The sequence below is a fragment of the Poecilia reticulata genome, chromosome 22, assembly GCF_904066995.2.
Source record: "Poecilia reticulata chromosome 22, P_reticulata-male-v2, whole genome shotgun sequence".
Taxonomy (NCBI): Eukaryota; Metazoa; Chordata; class Actinopteri; order Cyprinodontiformes; family Poeciliidae; genus Poecilia; species Poecilia reticulata.
In genome coordinates, this window is record NC_088851.1 from 22,208,974 (window position 1) to 22,225,645 (window position 16,672).

Consider the following 16,672-nt stretch of genomic DNA (forward strand, 5'->3'; position numbering starts at 1 on the left):
TTCTTCAAAGAACAAGTATGAGATGTTTTGACTTTAAGTTTTATTTTATGACAACAATATGGATGTTTGATATAATTACATTGTGTTTAGGATTAGAGCATTACTTTATTCAGAGGTTGACCCGGTCGTGGTACTTCTGATACGGATCATTAAGGAACCAGTTTCTCCTTTTCCAGTAAGAAGATGTCATTTTGTCCAGGAGTTTGCACTGAGTCTTGTTACAGAAAACGATTTCCCTCAAGCGCTTTCGTCTGGCGGGCAGCTTCTTCCACAGCTTCTTCTTGTACCCAGCCTGGTCAGAGGGCAAGAACTCTTTGTTAAATGCAATTTAAGCAGAAACCAGAAATTCTGACAGGTAATAAAAAAAAGGCACACCTTCCGCCTGATCCAAAGGCCACAGTGCAGCCGCATAAACCGGTCGGTCACCGCGCTTACTGATTTCCTCTTTCCTTTCTTTAAGCTGAAATACGTCAGGTTTCTGCAGGGTTGCCAGGTCAGGCTGGGAACCAGAGCTGAAACCCTGAACCAGCATACAGAAACGTTAAGTAAAATAGAAAGGAACCAAAATTTAAAAACTTGGGAAAATATCCAGATGTCACATTTTGATGCAAATATGTAACTTTTCAATCTTTAAATTTGTCACTTCATAATACTGTAAATTTATGCCTTTAATCATACAAAAACTTTACTTGTTTTCTTGCAAATTTGTGACTTTGACAAAAATGTTGAAGTTTTTTCTGGGAAATATGGGATGTAGATCAGTGGAAGTAAATAGCATGATTTTTCCAAAAAAGTGTCTATTGTAAATATAAGATTTAAGATAGATTTAAGAGAACAACTGAAACTTGACAATTGAAGACAAAACAGTTTTTGTCCCAACTACCACAGATAGATTGAGCAGGAAGTAAACAACCAGATGCATCATGTTTGTCAGGTGAGAATTTGTTGCTCTGTCAGCAGATTAAATAAACACCAGTTCCTCACACTGTTTTTCTCAGTTCAATTATGATTTTGCCCTCCTTCTGAACCAAATAAAAATATCATGTCAGTATTTTTACTCATTCCATCCAACATGTGTATCTTTAATGTTTTTGGGTTACATGATTGTGAGAAACGTGACTGGTTGTTGTTCGATTATGTGGAGAAAAGTGAGACTTTATGCTGCTTCCATTCACTGCTGCTTATGCAACAACTAGGGGTGCTACGATTGCAGTTTTCTGGCCGCTCGCCGATTACAATTTTGTCCGATACCAATTATTTTTGTCTGAAATGTTGCTCAATATAACAAGAAAGTTGTTGACTTGGGTTGGGTCACTATTGTTAATTGTAAACGTGCAGACATAACTTGATGGGCCAGTCTGTCAGTCAAACCTCTCACTGGAGAGCAGAAGAGGACAGTGATTGATTCTTACACATTTGCCTAGCTAGATAAGATCGGTGGATAAGATCGGCTTCATTGGAAAAATCGGCAATCACCAATCTCCTAAAATTGAGGAAATGGGCACCAATAAATCCATCCATCCATCCATCCACTTTCTAACACTTTTGTCCCTTAGTGGGGTCATGAGGGTTGCTGGTGCCCATCTCCAGCTAACGTTCTGGGCAAGAGTCAGGATACACCCTGGACAGGTCGCCAGTCTGTCGCAGGCACCGATAAATCACTATGAACTATTGTCAGCCGTTGAGAAATTGGACTGCTGACACTTTATCTCTTGTCATTGCAGTTGTGAGGAATAAAATGCAGAATGTTCTCGATATTGAGGTTTACATCCCTCTGTAAGGGTCCTGGTTGGTCAGATTTACAACTAGGAGGTTGTAAATCCTCCTTTTCTCTGTAAATCTCCATAAAATCACAACTTTATGAGCTAAAAAGCTGATGACTTTGCTAGCAGGTGGGTGTTACATATGGATTAACGAGCTCCGACTTTCAGACGTAACGTCGTCAGTCTTCGTCAACCTTCGGTTGTGATCCCTTTTTTTTACACGCATTTCTCGATTTTGGTAATAAAAAATGAATAAAACTATCGTGAAATACAAACACCGCGTATAAAATGGTAATAAATAGACGGTTACCGCTGCAGGAGGGGATAGCGGGGCGTCAGAGCCGCAGTAGCCCGGACGGGAGCGCAGACAGCGGCCGTAGCTGTTCCGAAGAGATGCTGAGCCCGGATGAACCCGGACAGCTGACGGATCGGAGGAGAACTGGTTCCGACAAAGCGGGATATAGGTCTCAGCAACCCTGGTATAAAAACGGAAACATGATAAAACAACGGGGAGGAAAAAGCAGATTTTCCCCACTTTAGTAACCACCGGAAGTTAACCGAGTCAGACCACGAAAGGTTTCCTAAAATAACACTAACAACATAAAATCGACAAATTCAACACACACAGAAACAACAAGCACAAAAACATTAAAAACACACCTGACAACCTTCTGACCACCACGGCCGCCATGTTTTCGTCTTTTCTAATTCCTACCTACGGTGTCCTGCTTGGGCAAATTTCTTTCATTTGCTTGTAAAGTTAACCTACATGCTGAACATCACTGCCCCCTAGCGTTCACTGCAGAAGATTCAAGATTCAAGAGACTTTATTGTCATTCACATCACGTGTTACATGAGGTGGAACGAAATTGAGAGTCACGGCCCCAGTTACATCCAAATATAAAGTATAAAATATAAAAACTAGCTACAAGATCAATTGTTATAAATAGGAAAAATATTTACAAATATATAAAACCAAGAAGTAGAAAAATGAAATGTATATCAATAGGAGTGCACAAAATAGATGAAGCATGAACAATGCAGCAGCATGGGAGATAAATTTAGCAGGTCAACATTTTAAGTGTCCGAGTGTAAAGTGCAAATAACACTTGCAGTTGTTTACAGAATCTCCGAAACGTCTCGGTGAATATCTGATATTTTTCCTTTTATCCTGCACTGAACTACTTTCAACATAAAAAGATTGGGGTCACTGAAAAACTATTTTTTTCTCAGAATTTTGAGATTATAGTCAGACTTTTGGATTTTTAGTGGACTTTCTTAATTTTCATAAATTGTCAATAGTTATTTATTAGTATTTTACTTCCCTGCTGTTATGCTTTTCTATAATCCGTTAGTCCAGAGTTTCTGAAGTTTTTTTTCTATGGACTCTCTGAGTATTTTCAGAAGAATTTAACCCTGAACTTTCAGTCATCAAGGCGTAAAAACCTAAACTGAAAGAATCTTCAGACACGTCACTACTAGGATAACACAGAAACAATTTGTTCTTTAGCTTAATCTATGCAAAATACCAGACAGAAAAACAACATTGCAGCAACATTAAGCTGAATTCTGAAGAGTAGTATGTAGGCCCTAGTCCTTTTTTATGTGGGGTAATATGGAAAAAAATGTTAAAAACTGATTAGACAATGTGGTTACCCTGTCACTTTCAAACTTTTCACTATATGTCACTGATTAAATTTATTTCAGCTCTAAGTATTTAATATCTAGGTGTTATGGGTGTCCCAGTATTATGGGAATGTGGATCTTTCAAATCAATTTGAGAAGCAATTTTGATAGGTATTCGATGTATAAGAGTTAATACGCGATATAGTTTGATGCAATATAGTTTGATGCATCGTGTAACCGGAAAAATAATAATAAAAAATAATAATAAAATAATATAAAATCAGCGTGATGCGTGACTCCGAGGAGAGCGCGAAAGCTCCTTACTGAACCTGCATGATGAGGTTAGCGCTGCTCGTTATCCACAAACTCTCCGGTCAACATAAACTTTACAGGAAAGACAGACAAAGAGTCACATGCTGGGCAGCGTGTTAAGATGTAAACGCTGCATATAATTGTTCGTTCACAAAGATAAATCCTTCTCACCGCTCCACAACGCACCTCTGAATTTGCTACAAGTTATTCCTGCGGTTCACATTGAGCTGCGCAGCCAGAGCTAACGCGGCGAGTTTTAAACTCTTACCTAAAGTACTCCAAAGGATCATAATTCCTCACAGTAGGTTGATGTAAATATCCATACAGGTCAGCCTGTGTTCAGTTTGAGTGAAAGGAGGCGCGTGTAACCCAGGTTAACATAATCTTCACTAAATGTAAGCCTTTTCATACAAATGGCTATAAAATAGATAAATAGGACATAAATAGAATAAATAGAGAATAAAAAGGTCTTAAAACCGTTAAAAATATAAAGTGATAATTACAGACACCATAAGTGTTGTATTTCATGTTATTTTATTTGTTTAAAAATCTGCATAAAACAGCTTTATTTTGTCAGCAGCTAAAAAGGTCAAGTGTGAGATAAATCTCTTATTCTGAAGGGTCACATTGATGTGTAGCCCATGTGACTAACTCCAGCCAACCGGATTGCTGTGTTCTTGCGCCAGAAGAAGAAGTAGAAAGAGCGAAGAAGAGGCAAAGAACAAAGAAGTTAAGAGAGTTGTGCTGTGAACGAGAAAAAGATAAGAGAAATCGACGATTAAAAACATTTTTTCCATTTTTGGAGAAGGAGCGTTCTGCACTTTTCAACTTGACTGCGTTCGGGATTGTGTTATATGTTACAGAACTGGACTTGGTGAGTTAAAAAGTGTATTTTATTTCTGAGAAGAACGTATTTGTAAAGTTTTTTTTATTTCGTTTAAACAGAAAGCTAAAGTAGCGCATTTATGTTTTATGTTCAAAAACTGTGGAAGTAACGGTTGAGCTGTGGTGGGTGAAGCATGTTCCCCCATCCACACACGATGTTCAACCGCCAAATCGGCGAGTATATAACTTTATTAAGTACCAAGCGGAGTTAAATGAACATTTGTTACGCTTTGTTGATTATTAAACCAGGCCTTTTTGAAGTTCTGCTGGAAATTGGACCGGGACATAACGAGTCGATTGCTGAGTTGGATTCCGCTAGTGAGAAACAAGATGGCGAGCTGTAACCCAGGAGTCCTGTAACCATCCAGCAGGAGCTGCGCCCTCTGCTGGATACTACAATTCATCCAAACTGGTATGACCTGCCCATGTTTCCTGCTGAAATAGCAGTGGATTCAGAAAAACGGGATTAACCCGTCAGGATCATCAGAGAGAAAATACATCGATTTGAAGCACAAGTTATTCGGTCTTTTGCTGGATTGTGTCTGTTGTGTTTTATTGTTTTTTCTTTGAACCACATTCAATGTCTGTTACAGTGTGTAGCATGTGAAATTGTTGGGTTAAAATTAGAGATGTGCAGATCAGGTTTTTTTCTGCCGATACCGATCACCAATATGATCACATAATTATTATTATTATTTTTAATCATAAACACTGCTGGTTACATTATGTGGAAAAAGGAACCATGATTTCACCTTAATTTAGACAAAAACTTGTTTTTAATAACTTTTTCCAAGAAGAAAACTAAACAAAACAGACATTGTGCAAATTGTACTGCTATCAATAATACTATCTTTAACAGACTGATAACATATGAAGGCTAACTTATGTAAAGAGACAAAATAAAACCTCTCAACGTTGCCAAAAAAAAATTCAAGTATAAAACTTAACATTCAAAGGCAAATACAGGATCCATTACAATAAACAATCCAGAGTTACTGAATGAAAACTTCCTGATAGCATGGTGGCTAGCTGATTACTGCTAGTTCTGAGTGGCTGTTTCTGACTGAGTGGAGTAATTATGCAGAACAGGGAGGAAATCGATTATTATTATTATTTTTTTTTTTTAGAGATCTGTCTCATGTTAGGACAGCGAACGTTTTAATACGTATGTAAAATGTATTTTTTTAGGTTAGATGCTGCAGCTTTAAGCAGAGGTTCGGTGTGAGGGTCACTACCAGGTGGAGCAGAAGCGGCGCTCCATCTGTGAAATATTACTACCTGTAACACGTAGCAGCGGTTAAACAGCGAGAGCAGAACCAGCGTCTTACATCGCAGCTCGAAGACTTAAATAATTTTGCGGGTTATTTGTTTAGCTTTCTGACCGTCATGCTAATCCGAGTGAGTGTTTGTAGCTGTGCGCTGCTTTACCTGCTATCTGATCCTCCATATGTCTTTTTTACTGCAGTGAGCCTGGATGTAGCCAAACTCCATCAAGTATGGCATTGTTTTATGTATTATTAGCTTCGTTGTATTGATGCAGTTTGACCTGCTTCAATTTTCCGCCGCAACACGCAAACTTCCCATTCACTCAGTGTGTTATAGTTTCACATCGCTTAGTATTTGTTGCTGCGTGTTTGCGCAGTGTGAAGGAAAGAGGAGACCAGCTGCACAGACAGGCTACGAAATGAGGTGCAGGTGATCGGTATCGGCAACAAGAGCCAATGATCGCAGATCATGCACTTTTTCACGAAAATTGGCCCGATTATGATCGATGACCGATCGATTGGCACACCTCTAGTTAAAATAGAAATAAGAAACGGTTAAAACGGGAAATTAAAAAACTACTTAAAAGAACACTAAACTAAAATAGATTTTAAAAGATTAAAACAAACTGTAAATTAAATAGATTAACAGTATAAACTGAACTTAAATAGAACTATAACCTAGGTTTAAATAAATGGTATCCTTTAATACCTAATAATAAGTTTAAATTTCAAAGAAGGGATTAAATAAATAATTCTAAAGAAATAGGGGAACTATTTTGCATTGAATTTGTGTAATTGTATGTATAATTGTTGTTTATTTTCTTTTCTACAAAAATAATAAGCCGGCAGTTTCAACTTATTTTCTGGTCTGTTGTCATTGATATACTTACACGTCTCCCTACTCCCCTAGCCGAACCTAGCACTGGTCCTGTTCTTACATCGTAAGTGTTAAACGCGCACTACAAAAAAAACACTTAGCCCAGCTTTAAAAAAAAATTAAAAAATGATTAAAAAAAAAATTATTATTAATTTCCTAAAAACGTAAACAAGCAACGCTTAGCCTGGCGGTGGGGCTAGTAAAGCATGGTGGGCCGCCAGGCTTATAATACACTGAGGGAAACCCTGCAGACGCAAGTCACGTTATTGCTTGAATTTCAAGGCGCCACCTTACGTCCCTCAACTAAACATTTTAACGGAAAAAAAGCGCAATGCGACTTGGATGTAATGAGTAACGCGACACTTTTGTAGAAATGTAGTGAAGTAGAAAGTACAGATACTTACTGTAAAATGTAGTGGAGTAAAAGTAGACATTATTAAATCTACTTAAGCTTTACCGCGGTGTTTTGCGGACTAGCGTAAATGCCGGCAGGAGGAATAATGGAGGACCATAATTTGCTAACAGCTGACATAAATTGCTTGTGTGAGGGAAATAATAAACAAACAAAAAATCAATTACAGAACAGTTAAAAAGGCTAATAAATAGATTCATAAACACAAAAATAAAGGGTATTATATCTAATTTTATAAATGCACGATATAGTTGTAGTTAGTTAACCTTGGTAGAAACGGCATAAACAGAGGCGGAGCGCGTTAAAACAGCTGGTTCAAGTCAGAGCAGGACGCCAACCTTTAGCGTGTAAAACGGTGTGGGGAGTCAAGGCAATGTGTAATCTCAGTGGAGATAAAACTGTGATAAAGTTTTGACGGAAGCTCTAAACACAACAGCATCACTTTCCATTCGTCTTTGCCAGACTTTTCTTCTTCACCATAGTCTTTTCTTCCCAAACAGCAAGTTGGTACACTACCGCCGTCAGTCTGTGTAACCTTTAAATCAGTTGATCTTGGTTTGTCTTCATCTACTATTGCTTCATATTTAGATCCTCCCCGTTGCACAAAATAATGTTTTTTATAGATTTAGTTTACAATGACAAACAAAAATCATGCGCTTGCCTAGATCTGAAAATGACCTAGCCTTGACATTTACTGTGGCACACATTGTGTTTGTGGTGGTCAAGCACGGTGGGATGGGTTTGAGATCCCTGGTTTTCTCATGGGTAAATCTTACAACTTTATTTGTGCTCTGTCCACAATTTATTTTGTTTGTTACTTTAATTAGTTCATGTCATTTTCATTTTATTGAATGATTTTATATTTATATTTATGGCATTAACTTAGCAAAATGTTACCTGTTCCCACATCAATGTTACACAAGAAAATAAATGTTTGACTAAACAAGCAAAATTAACTTTCTCATGTATAGATACTGAAAAAAGTTCAAAAGAAATAATTATCATATATGGGACAAAAACCAAGTGAATCAAACTATTTTGAATATAAACAATTGAAAGTATGCTATTTGCTGGTGGGATGATGTAACACCACCAGCAAAAGAAGATTCTGTGATGTCACAAGTGAGGCAGTGTCTGTGATGTCATAAACTACATATATATAGAACAGAATTCTGGATATTTTTCATTGCTATATCACTGACTAGTTCAGACATACGCAAAGCCTTTTCAAATCGACCGTTAGATAGATTTTGGAGAACGTATTGAGGAAAATGTCTCATCAAAACCCAAGAAGACACAGTGGAATGATGGGACCCCAGGTGAGAAGGGGCATCCATCGGAATGTCCAAGGCAGGTTCCCTCCTGTGCACCCGGATGGTTTGCACGAGGAAATCCAAAGGATGGGCTTTCTTTTAGAAATGGAGAGAGCCCAAAGATTTGAAGACAACCAAAGACTGGCCCAGCTGGAAGCAGAGCTGGAAGAAACGAAACTCCAATTAAAAAGGCAGAAAGCTCTCAAAGAAGTGTTCATCAACAAGGGCAAAGAGACTAAGAGGGAACTAGAAAGAATAGAGAAGCTTAGTGATCCAGCCGTTGTCAATGCTGCGAACCTCGCTTCCAAGGTGCACGACGATTTGAGACATAAGAACAAGAAGCAGCTCCAGCAAGACTTTGTAGAATTAAAGACGGCCCACCTCCTCAGCCAGGAAGCATTTACATCAGAAATCCAGGCCGAGAAAGACAAAAACAAAACCCTGCAAGAAGAACTGGAAAAACTCCAGACTTCCCACGAGGAGCTTTGCTCCAAGTATGAAGCGTCTGAGAGATCCAACGTTGCTCTGGTGAGGCAGGAGGTCGAGATGCAAAAGTTTTGTGAAGTGAGGGTTAGTGAGCTACAACTGGTCCTTGACAATCTAAGAGCTGAAAAGGACGATATGTTTCAAATGATGTCGGAAGAGGTCACGTTCCTGCAAATCAGCGAAAACAGTTTACAGGCAGAATTGGACGAGGTGAAACATTCATATGAAGAACTCAGTCAGAAATATAAAAGAGATGTTTCTGGTCTGAAAGGCCAAATGGAAACATACGAGAAGGAGCTCCAGCGTGAAAGAGAAGCCAATTCAGATAGAGCAAAGAGATGTCACTTTGTTCTATCTGAATTGGCTTCTCTTGAGCAAGAACAAGAACTGAAATATAAAGCAGCGGCAAAAGAGCTCCAGACCCAGCAGCAGAAATTCAACGCGGTCACAAAAGATTTAAAAAGTGAAAATTCTTCACTTCAACAGCAGGTGGAAAAGCTTCAGATACAGATGATTCAGGAGAGAAAAACGCACATGGAGGAGATGGTGTTTCTAAACAACATGAAAGCCACCTTCCAAGAAAACACAGCAAGAGAGATGCAATTCATTCAGGAGAAGGAAAGGGATGCACAGACTAAGTTAGAAATGATGAAAGATATATACAAGGTGCTGCACTGCAGATATGACACCGATATTGCTGCACTGAGACAAGAACTAGAAAAATTCCAGCAAGTAAGTTGTGAGAAAAATAATTTGGAAGGAGCCTTTGACTATCTAGAGATTGGCACCTATATGAGAGATGAGAAGGAAGATCTCAAGCAAGAAACACCACAAGACTCCACAGATTTTCAAGAGATGGAGAACGAAAGCCAACCTGACCATGACGAAGATTTACATCAAGAGGTTTCTTCTGAGGAGGATCCCTTAGAAGGAACCTCATCAGGTTTTCCCAGGAATTTGGAATCCATAGAAATGATGGACTTTGACAACATGCAGGATGGTCAAAGAAAAAAACCAAAGCTTTCACTCTGGAAAAGAATGCAGAACTTGATGCATTTGAAGAAATCAAAAAAAGAAAAAGAGTGAACTAAAACCAAGAACTTCTCATTTTAACCATCCTGCAATGCGGCACGTCGTCATGAGGAAATTTAGAAAGGCCGTTTTTTTTCCTCCAATTAACCAACTACAAAAAGATCCCTTCCTAACCCAATTAAAAAAAAGATTCAAACTTTAAAATGAATTTGAAATAGAAAAAAAAGTGGGCAGCACGGAGGTGCAGTGGCTAGCACTGCAGCTGCACAGAGAGGATGTGTCACATCTTTGCTGTGTGGAGTTTGCATGTTCTCCCCGTCCCTGCGTGGGTTTTCTCCAGGAGCTCTGGTTTCCCCCCACATCCCCTAAAACATGTAGGTTAGGTCAATTGGTCAATGTAAATTTCCCCCTAAAAGAGTTTAAGAAACAGCAAAAATTGCTTTAAAATCACCTAAGTGTCATGTGGCATCAGCCCTACATCTAAGACTATTCCTCACCCACCCGTGACTGCTTCCTCTACATCAGCCCTGTTTCAGTGGTAGGTGGCGCAGAGCCTCAACAACATATAGCTCTATACTTATAGCAACCTATTAAATTAAGAATTACAATTCTTCTTGTAATTGTAATGATTTCTGTTTATTTTCTCACTGTTCTTGTAGTTTTATGGTTTGTCCTTTATTTTACCTTCTCTACTCACTTTTTATGTTGCACTTGGACTTTTTTGTGGTGAAATGTAGCTCATTGTGCTGCGTTTAAATCCGGAATTTAAAAAAAGGTTGACAAAAAGATTTGGCTTTTTTTTTTTTTTTTTTTCCAGGGGGGCTGTGGATAGAGTGGTCGTCTTGCGATTAGAAGTTTGTAAGTTGGAGTTGAGCTTCCTCCTGCCACATGTCCAGGCCTCATGGACAAAAAAAAAATACAACTCTTTCTTAATCTCTCTCTCTTGTTCTCTCTTACTCTTAATACATAACTTACTTAATATACATAGACACATATACATACATAAATGCATACAAACATATACACACACACACACATATACCCACATGCACACACATACACATCCCTTCCATAGGCTGCCACCTTAACGTGGTGGAGGGGTTTGAGTGTCCCAGTGATCCTAGGAGCTGTCAGGGGCTTCATGCCTCTGGTTGGGTCACCCAATGCAGACAGGTCCTAGGTGAGGAACCAGACCAAGTGCAGCCCAAAGACTCCTTATGATGAGTACCACCATTGGAAACAGAGTTCCCTCACCCGGACGCGGGTCACCGGGGCCCCACTCTGGAGCCAGGCCTGGATGTGGGGCACGCTGGCGAGCGCCTGGTGGCTGGGCTTTAAACCCACAGAGCCCAATCAGGCTAAATAATACATATTTAGTTCACGAAATAAATTTAACATTAAGCTAAATATTTATTTAACAAGCTTAACATTTAGTGACCGCTATATATTTGGCATTGAGCTAAATAATAAGCCTTGAGCAAAGCTGAATACTTAGCTCTGAGCTAAATATTTGGCTGACAAGGCAAACATTTATGTCTGAGCTAAATATTTAGTTCAGTTTAGAGTATTCACCTCCAAACTAGATATTTAGTTTGAAGCTAAATACTTTGTTGGTAAAGCAAATATTTAGCTTGCTAATTGAATATTTAGTTTGAAACGGTGACATTTTACATCAACAAATAACATGGAGAAAATATGGCTTAGAAAAATTGGTAACACTTTATTTGAACATAAAGAAGTCTTTATGAATGTTTATGACAGTTGTCATTAAGTAATTTGGTAAATAATGACACTTCTAATGCAAACTTCCTCTAAAAGTTGCATTGAACGTCCATTAAAAATGCCAACTTTGCATTATTTTATAATTTATAAAAATCATGCAAAGTTGGCACTTTTAATTGACTTTTAAAGCAACTTTGCATTAAAAGTGTCATTATTTACTGAATGACACTTCATGACAAATGTCATAAACATTCATAAGGACTTCTTTATGTTCATGACCGGTGTTATGTTATGTCTATGACATAACATAACATAACACCTGTTATGTCATAAGACTGACATGACACATGAGTGTCATGTCAGTCTTATGCACACCCCCTCAAATAAAGTGTTACCGAAAAATTAACCCCATTGTTTTCTGTGAACACAAATTATTGCTGTTTGACTGTAACTTTAAAAATGGTGCCCAATAATTGTGACAAAGCAATGCTTCACAGTTTCTCTGAGCAGCTCTTCTGTTTCTTAAGCCAGTGTTTTTCAGCCTTTTTGGAGCAAAGGCACATTGTTTTAGTAGAAAAAAATCACGAGGCACACCACCAACAAAAAATGTAAACAAAGAGACTCTGTAGCCACCTATATTACATATCATTCTTATCGAAGTGTCTTGAATAGGAAATAAACGCAAAAATTTTTTTAAATCATATTTCTACATTTTAAATTGCACTTAACATGTTCTATTCAAAAACACACCTGAACAACGTCACAACACTGTGGTGTGTGATGCATGAATGTACCGTATTTTCCGCACTATAAGGCGCACCGGATTATAAGGCGCACCTTCAATGAATGGCCTATTTTAAAACTTTTTCCCATATATAAGGAGCACCAGATTATATAAGGCGTATAGAATAGACACAACAGTTTGGGTTGCCAATTTGTTCTGTACTCTATTATTACACATCCACTTTTGTAAAGAAGTGGTCCCCAGTACTTTATATAGTAGGCTGCCCCAGTCATTGTTTCACTCACGGTGTTGGTGTTGCGATATTGTGCCCAACTGCTTTCTGGGTAACACAGACCAACCGACAGGCTGCTGCCGCAGTCTCTGTCTCTCTTCCCCCGCCCCTCCGCCCCCCTGGCTTTAAATGTATTATCAAACTTTATTAACAAACCAGCATTCTGACAACTATCCCAGCATGCACAGCGCACTTCTTCTACGGGGAAAATGAAGTCGGCGGCTGCTTACCGTAGTTGTTGGACCTGTTGTGGCTCAATATTGGTCCATATATAAGGCACACTGGATTATAAGGCGCACTGTCAGCTTTTGAGGAAATTGAAGGTTTTTAGGTGCGCCTTATAGTGCAGAAAATACGGTAGTAACATTCATGTATTACTAATTCTTCGCGGAGTAAGCGGCGTTTAGCTCAAGGTTGATCCGATTTATGAACGCAAATGTCGGCCAGCGGCGCAGCGCCCGAAGGTTCACTTAGGGACTGTCAACAAATGACCGAATCAAACATTCCTGTCAAATAAATATTAATAAATGACTTGTAACCGACTAATTGTCAGTGCTAATTCATGCTTTTACATGAGACAAAATAGCATCTATTAAATTTTAAAGTCATTTTCAATAATTTTAATATTAAATAATATCGTATTTTCTTCAATAGCTTCCAGGTCATGTGAAGTATTAACTCAATATCACTTTGAAATAATTATACTAGTCTGTACAGATGAGGCACAGTCATTTGTTTTCCATTTTACCTAATTTTTTAGTTTTTTAGCAATTTGTTTTGCCAATATTTAGTATTATTCTTCAATAGCTTCCAGGTCTTGTGACTTATTGATTAAAAATCAGCGTGAAATTGTTCTACCATTCTGTATAGATGAGGCATACTCATTTATATTCAATTTGAGTCCTTTTTATAATTTGTAGGTATTTTTATATTAGCTTCTAGGTCAATCAATCCAATTTTATCTGTACAGCACATTTCAGCAGCAAGACATTTCAAAGTGCTTTACATAATAAAAACACAAAAACAGAGTCATGCAACATAGAATAAACAAAACATTACATAAAGTCTAGAGCTATCATTAAATTTGTAAATGATTGTTTCAAATACAACTCTGAACAGGCGGGTTTTTAGTCGAGATTTAAAGGAAGTCAGTGTTTCAGCTGTTTTACAGTTTTCTGGATGTTTGTTCCAAATTTGTGGTGCATGGAAGCTGAATGTTGCTTCTCCTTGTTTGGTTCTGGTTCTGGTTCTGGATGCAGAGCAGAACCAGAAGACCTGAGGGATCTGGAAGGTTGATACAACAGCAGATCCTTAATGTATTGTGGTGCTACACCGTTCAGTGATTTATAAACCAACAACAGTATTTTTCTATTCGAGTTACAGGGAGCCAGTGTAGGGACTTTTAAACTGAAGTTATGTGCTCTATCTTTCTGGTTTTGACTTTTTGACTGACTTTAATTTGATGGAAGCATTGTGGTTGTTCAAGGTGTGTAGAAAGTGGCTAAACACCTCCTCTGAGTGATGCCACACACACCATACATTGTCCAAATACCTGAAAAAGTGCAGCGGCTTTTTATCACAGGCATTTAGGCCGGATTCTTCCCAATCCACCATGAAAATGTTCGCATAGGCCAGGGCGAACCTTTTTCCCAACCGCTCACCGTTGAACTGGAAATCATTCCTGAGCAGATTTATCTCTAAAAGTTGAATGATTTCCTTATCTGGTCTCCCTTCATCAGGATTCTTCCAAAAGACACTCCAGGCGGCGTGTATAAGCTGTCAATATCAATAGTAAAAAGCATGGAATGTACAAGAATTTTTAATGTTTTTCACAATTTCAATAAAATGTTAAGTATCTTTGATGTAATTTTGAAAGGGGATTTAAATAAAAGTCAATTAATTCAGCCGCACCGTACATCTCACTGCTGCAATCTGAGAGAATTGGTCTATCCGGGGGGACTTTGATTTTTTTTTGCTCATGTAGAAGGGTCTTTGTGAATTTTTGGCAAAATATAAAACAATCTGGGCCTGGGTTCCAATGGTCCTAATAAGTATGCTTTTTGTTTTGCCAAAATGAATTTCTTTTTGTGCAACTGATTTAGAATTTTGGCCACAATTGGAATAGTGTCCGGGTAGATCGGCTTAGTTAGTTTCAAATAATTATTTTTGTCCAATAATTGGCTGTTACATTCCCACAAATATTGCTGCTTACCCAAAATGACAATTGCGCTCCCTTTGTCCGCAGGCTTAATGACAATTTGGTCATTATCAGCTAACTCTGCCAATGCTGAAATCTCAGCTTCCGTCAAATTGGGCTGCAATCTATCTGTTTTGAAATGTTTATGGAAAGATTCAAGATCGGTCCTAATCAGGATTTCGGTTTCGGTTGGCAATTCTCTCATGGGAGACCAGATGAATCTGTTAGTAAAAGGCTGAGGCAACGTCACCCTGCGGTGATATTGTTCAAGGTCATACCTGCTTTCGAGCTCCGCCCATCTGTTTCTTGTGGACGGAACAAAGGTCAGACCTTTATTCAACAGGCTCCGCTGGGTTTCAGAACACACAAAATTGGAAGACAGGTTAATGACAGTCTCACCCCCTCTCAGCTCTTTCCGGCTCCCGGGGGTTTCTAAATTTTTTGCACACTGTACCAGTGTGCCAACAAGGCTGCCGCAGTGGCCGGGGTCCAGTGCATGCCGTCCTTCTCCGTCTTGAAGCCTTCCGGGAGTGCAGGGATGTGACCATTAAGGGACCTGATAAAACTGTTCAAGTGCCGCAACAAAGCCTGTTCCCTGTGGCACAAAAGGGGCCCGAAGTTAATCTGTGGTATGAGGATCTGGGCACCAGGAAATCTTAAAGAGGTCTCCTGCAGAACGACCTTCAGCTCAGAGTTCTGTGTGGTCTTTGCCCTCTGAGCTCTGTTAATGCCAAAGGAGAAGATGAGGCGCTCCACTCGGCGCCGGATGTTGGTCGTTCGCAGAAGGACCTCAGCATGTTTTCATTTCGCACCAGGAAATGTGTCCACTTGGAGATCTGCAGCATCAAAGGTAGGAATTCGAGCCACATTCGAATCCCCCAAAATAACCCACTTACGTGCAATAGTCACGCTCCAATCCCTGAACTTATTCGGGGTCGAGATGGATCTGTAAGTAAAACAGTGTCGGATGTCTGCAGGTAGGCGGGTTCCATCCTCTCTAGAACCTGAACGGAGCGATGCCTCCAAACTCCTACGTGCAGGCTTGGAGGGATCGTAGTGGCGTCCGGGCCAGCAGGAGAAGCAAAATCAGCAGGAGCGGCAACAGCAACCACAGCAGGAGGAACAGTAGCAGATGAAACGGTAGCATCATCATCCTCCGCAGGGACAGCAGGTTGAGGAGGATTCTGATGCTCTGGCATTCCAGAGGTAAGTTTATTCTCTTGGAAAGCCATCTCCAGCTCCAGCCCCTGGGTGGAGAAGTCTGGTCGCGAAGAGGAGGTAGGTGGTTTTCACTGAGGTAGGGCGACCAGGGCTGTTCATTGATCCAGGAGTCACGGATGAGTCGGCCTCACCCTCGTTATCCGAGGTAAGGCCCTTGTATTCTGAGATGTCACACTGGCGAACAGATCATTACTGTGCGCCAGCTCATCTTAAGAATTCTTTCTCTCACTGAGGTGGCGCCGTTTTTCTTTCCACTTCCTGGAAGGTTCCCTGGAGGATTTCATCAGAGGCCTTTGAGGTCCACCCATGGCTCCGGCCGCTTTAGTGGTGGGAAGAGGCAGGGGGCTCGTGTTGGGTAAGTGGAATATTTTCCAGTTCTGTATCCAGGTCAAACTCAGCAAATGTTGGCAGCGTGGTGAAGGTTCGAGGCGCGGCAGGGGGCTGGTGACGCGGCGGAGGCTGGTTGCGCTGTGTTGGTCACGATCGATCTCGTCTCTGTTAACGGGCTTGTGGCCAGATCTCAGGCTCAGATTCAACATCCGTCC

The 16,672-nt window shown here is 39.7% G+C and overlaps 1 protein-coding gene across 1 annotated transcript; it reads right to left on the minus strand.

Annotated features, from left to right (window-relative positions):
• Window positions 1-23: 23 nt before the first annotated feature.
• On the minus strand, window positions 24-2,575 carry mrpl35 (mitochondrial ribosomal protein L35). Its single transcript, XM_008400058.3, has 4 exons — window positions 2,424-2,575; window positions 2,074-2,239; window positions 376-520; window positions 24-292 (listed from the first exon to the last, which is right to left on the minus strand). Exons 1-4 carry the CDS (start codon window positions 2,452-2,454, stop codon window positions 110-112), a joined length of 525 nt encoding a protein of 174 aa, XP_008398280.2. The 5' UTR covers window positions 2,455-2,575; the 3' UTR covers window positions 24-109.
• Between the last annotated feature and the right edge of the window lie 14,097 nt (window positions 2,576-16,672).

Coding starts and splice junctions, on each gene's coding strand:
- mrpl35 (XM_008400058.3), bottom strand. CDS start 2,454: ATGGCGGCCGTGGTGGTCAGAAGGTTGTCAG. Junction 2,240..2,423: donor GGTGGTCAGAAGGTTGTCAG/GTGTGTTTTTAA, acceptor TTTTTATACCAG/GGTTGCTGAGACCTATATCC. Junction 293..375: donor GCCTTTGGATCAGGCGGAAG/GTGTGCCTTTTT, acceptor CCCTCTGACCAG/GCTGGGTACAAGAAGAAGCT.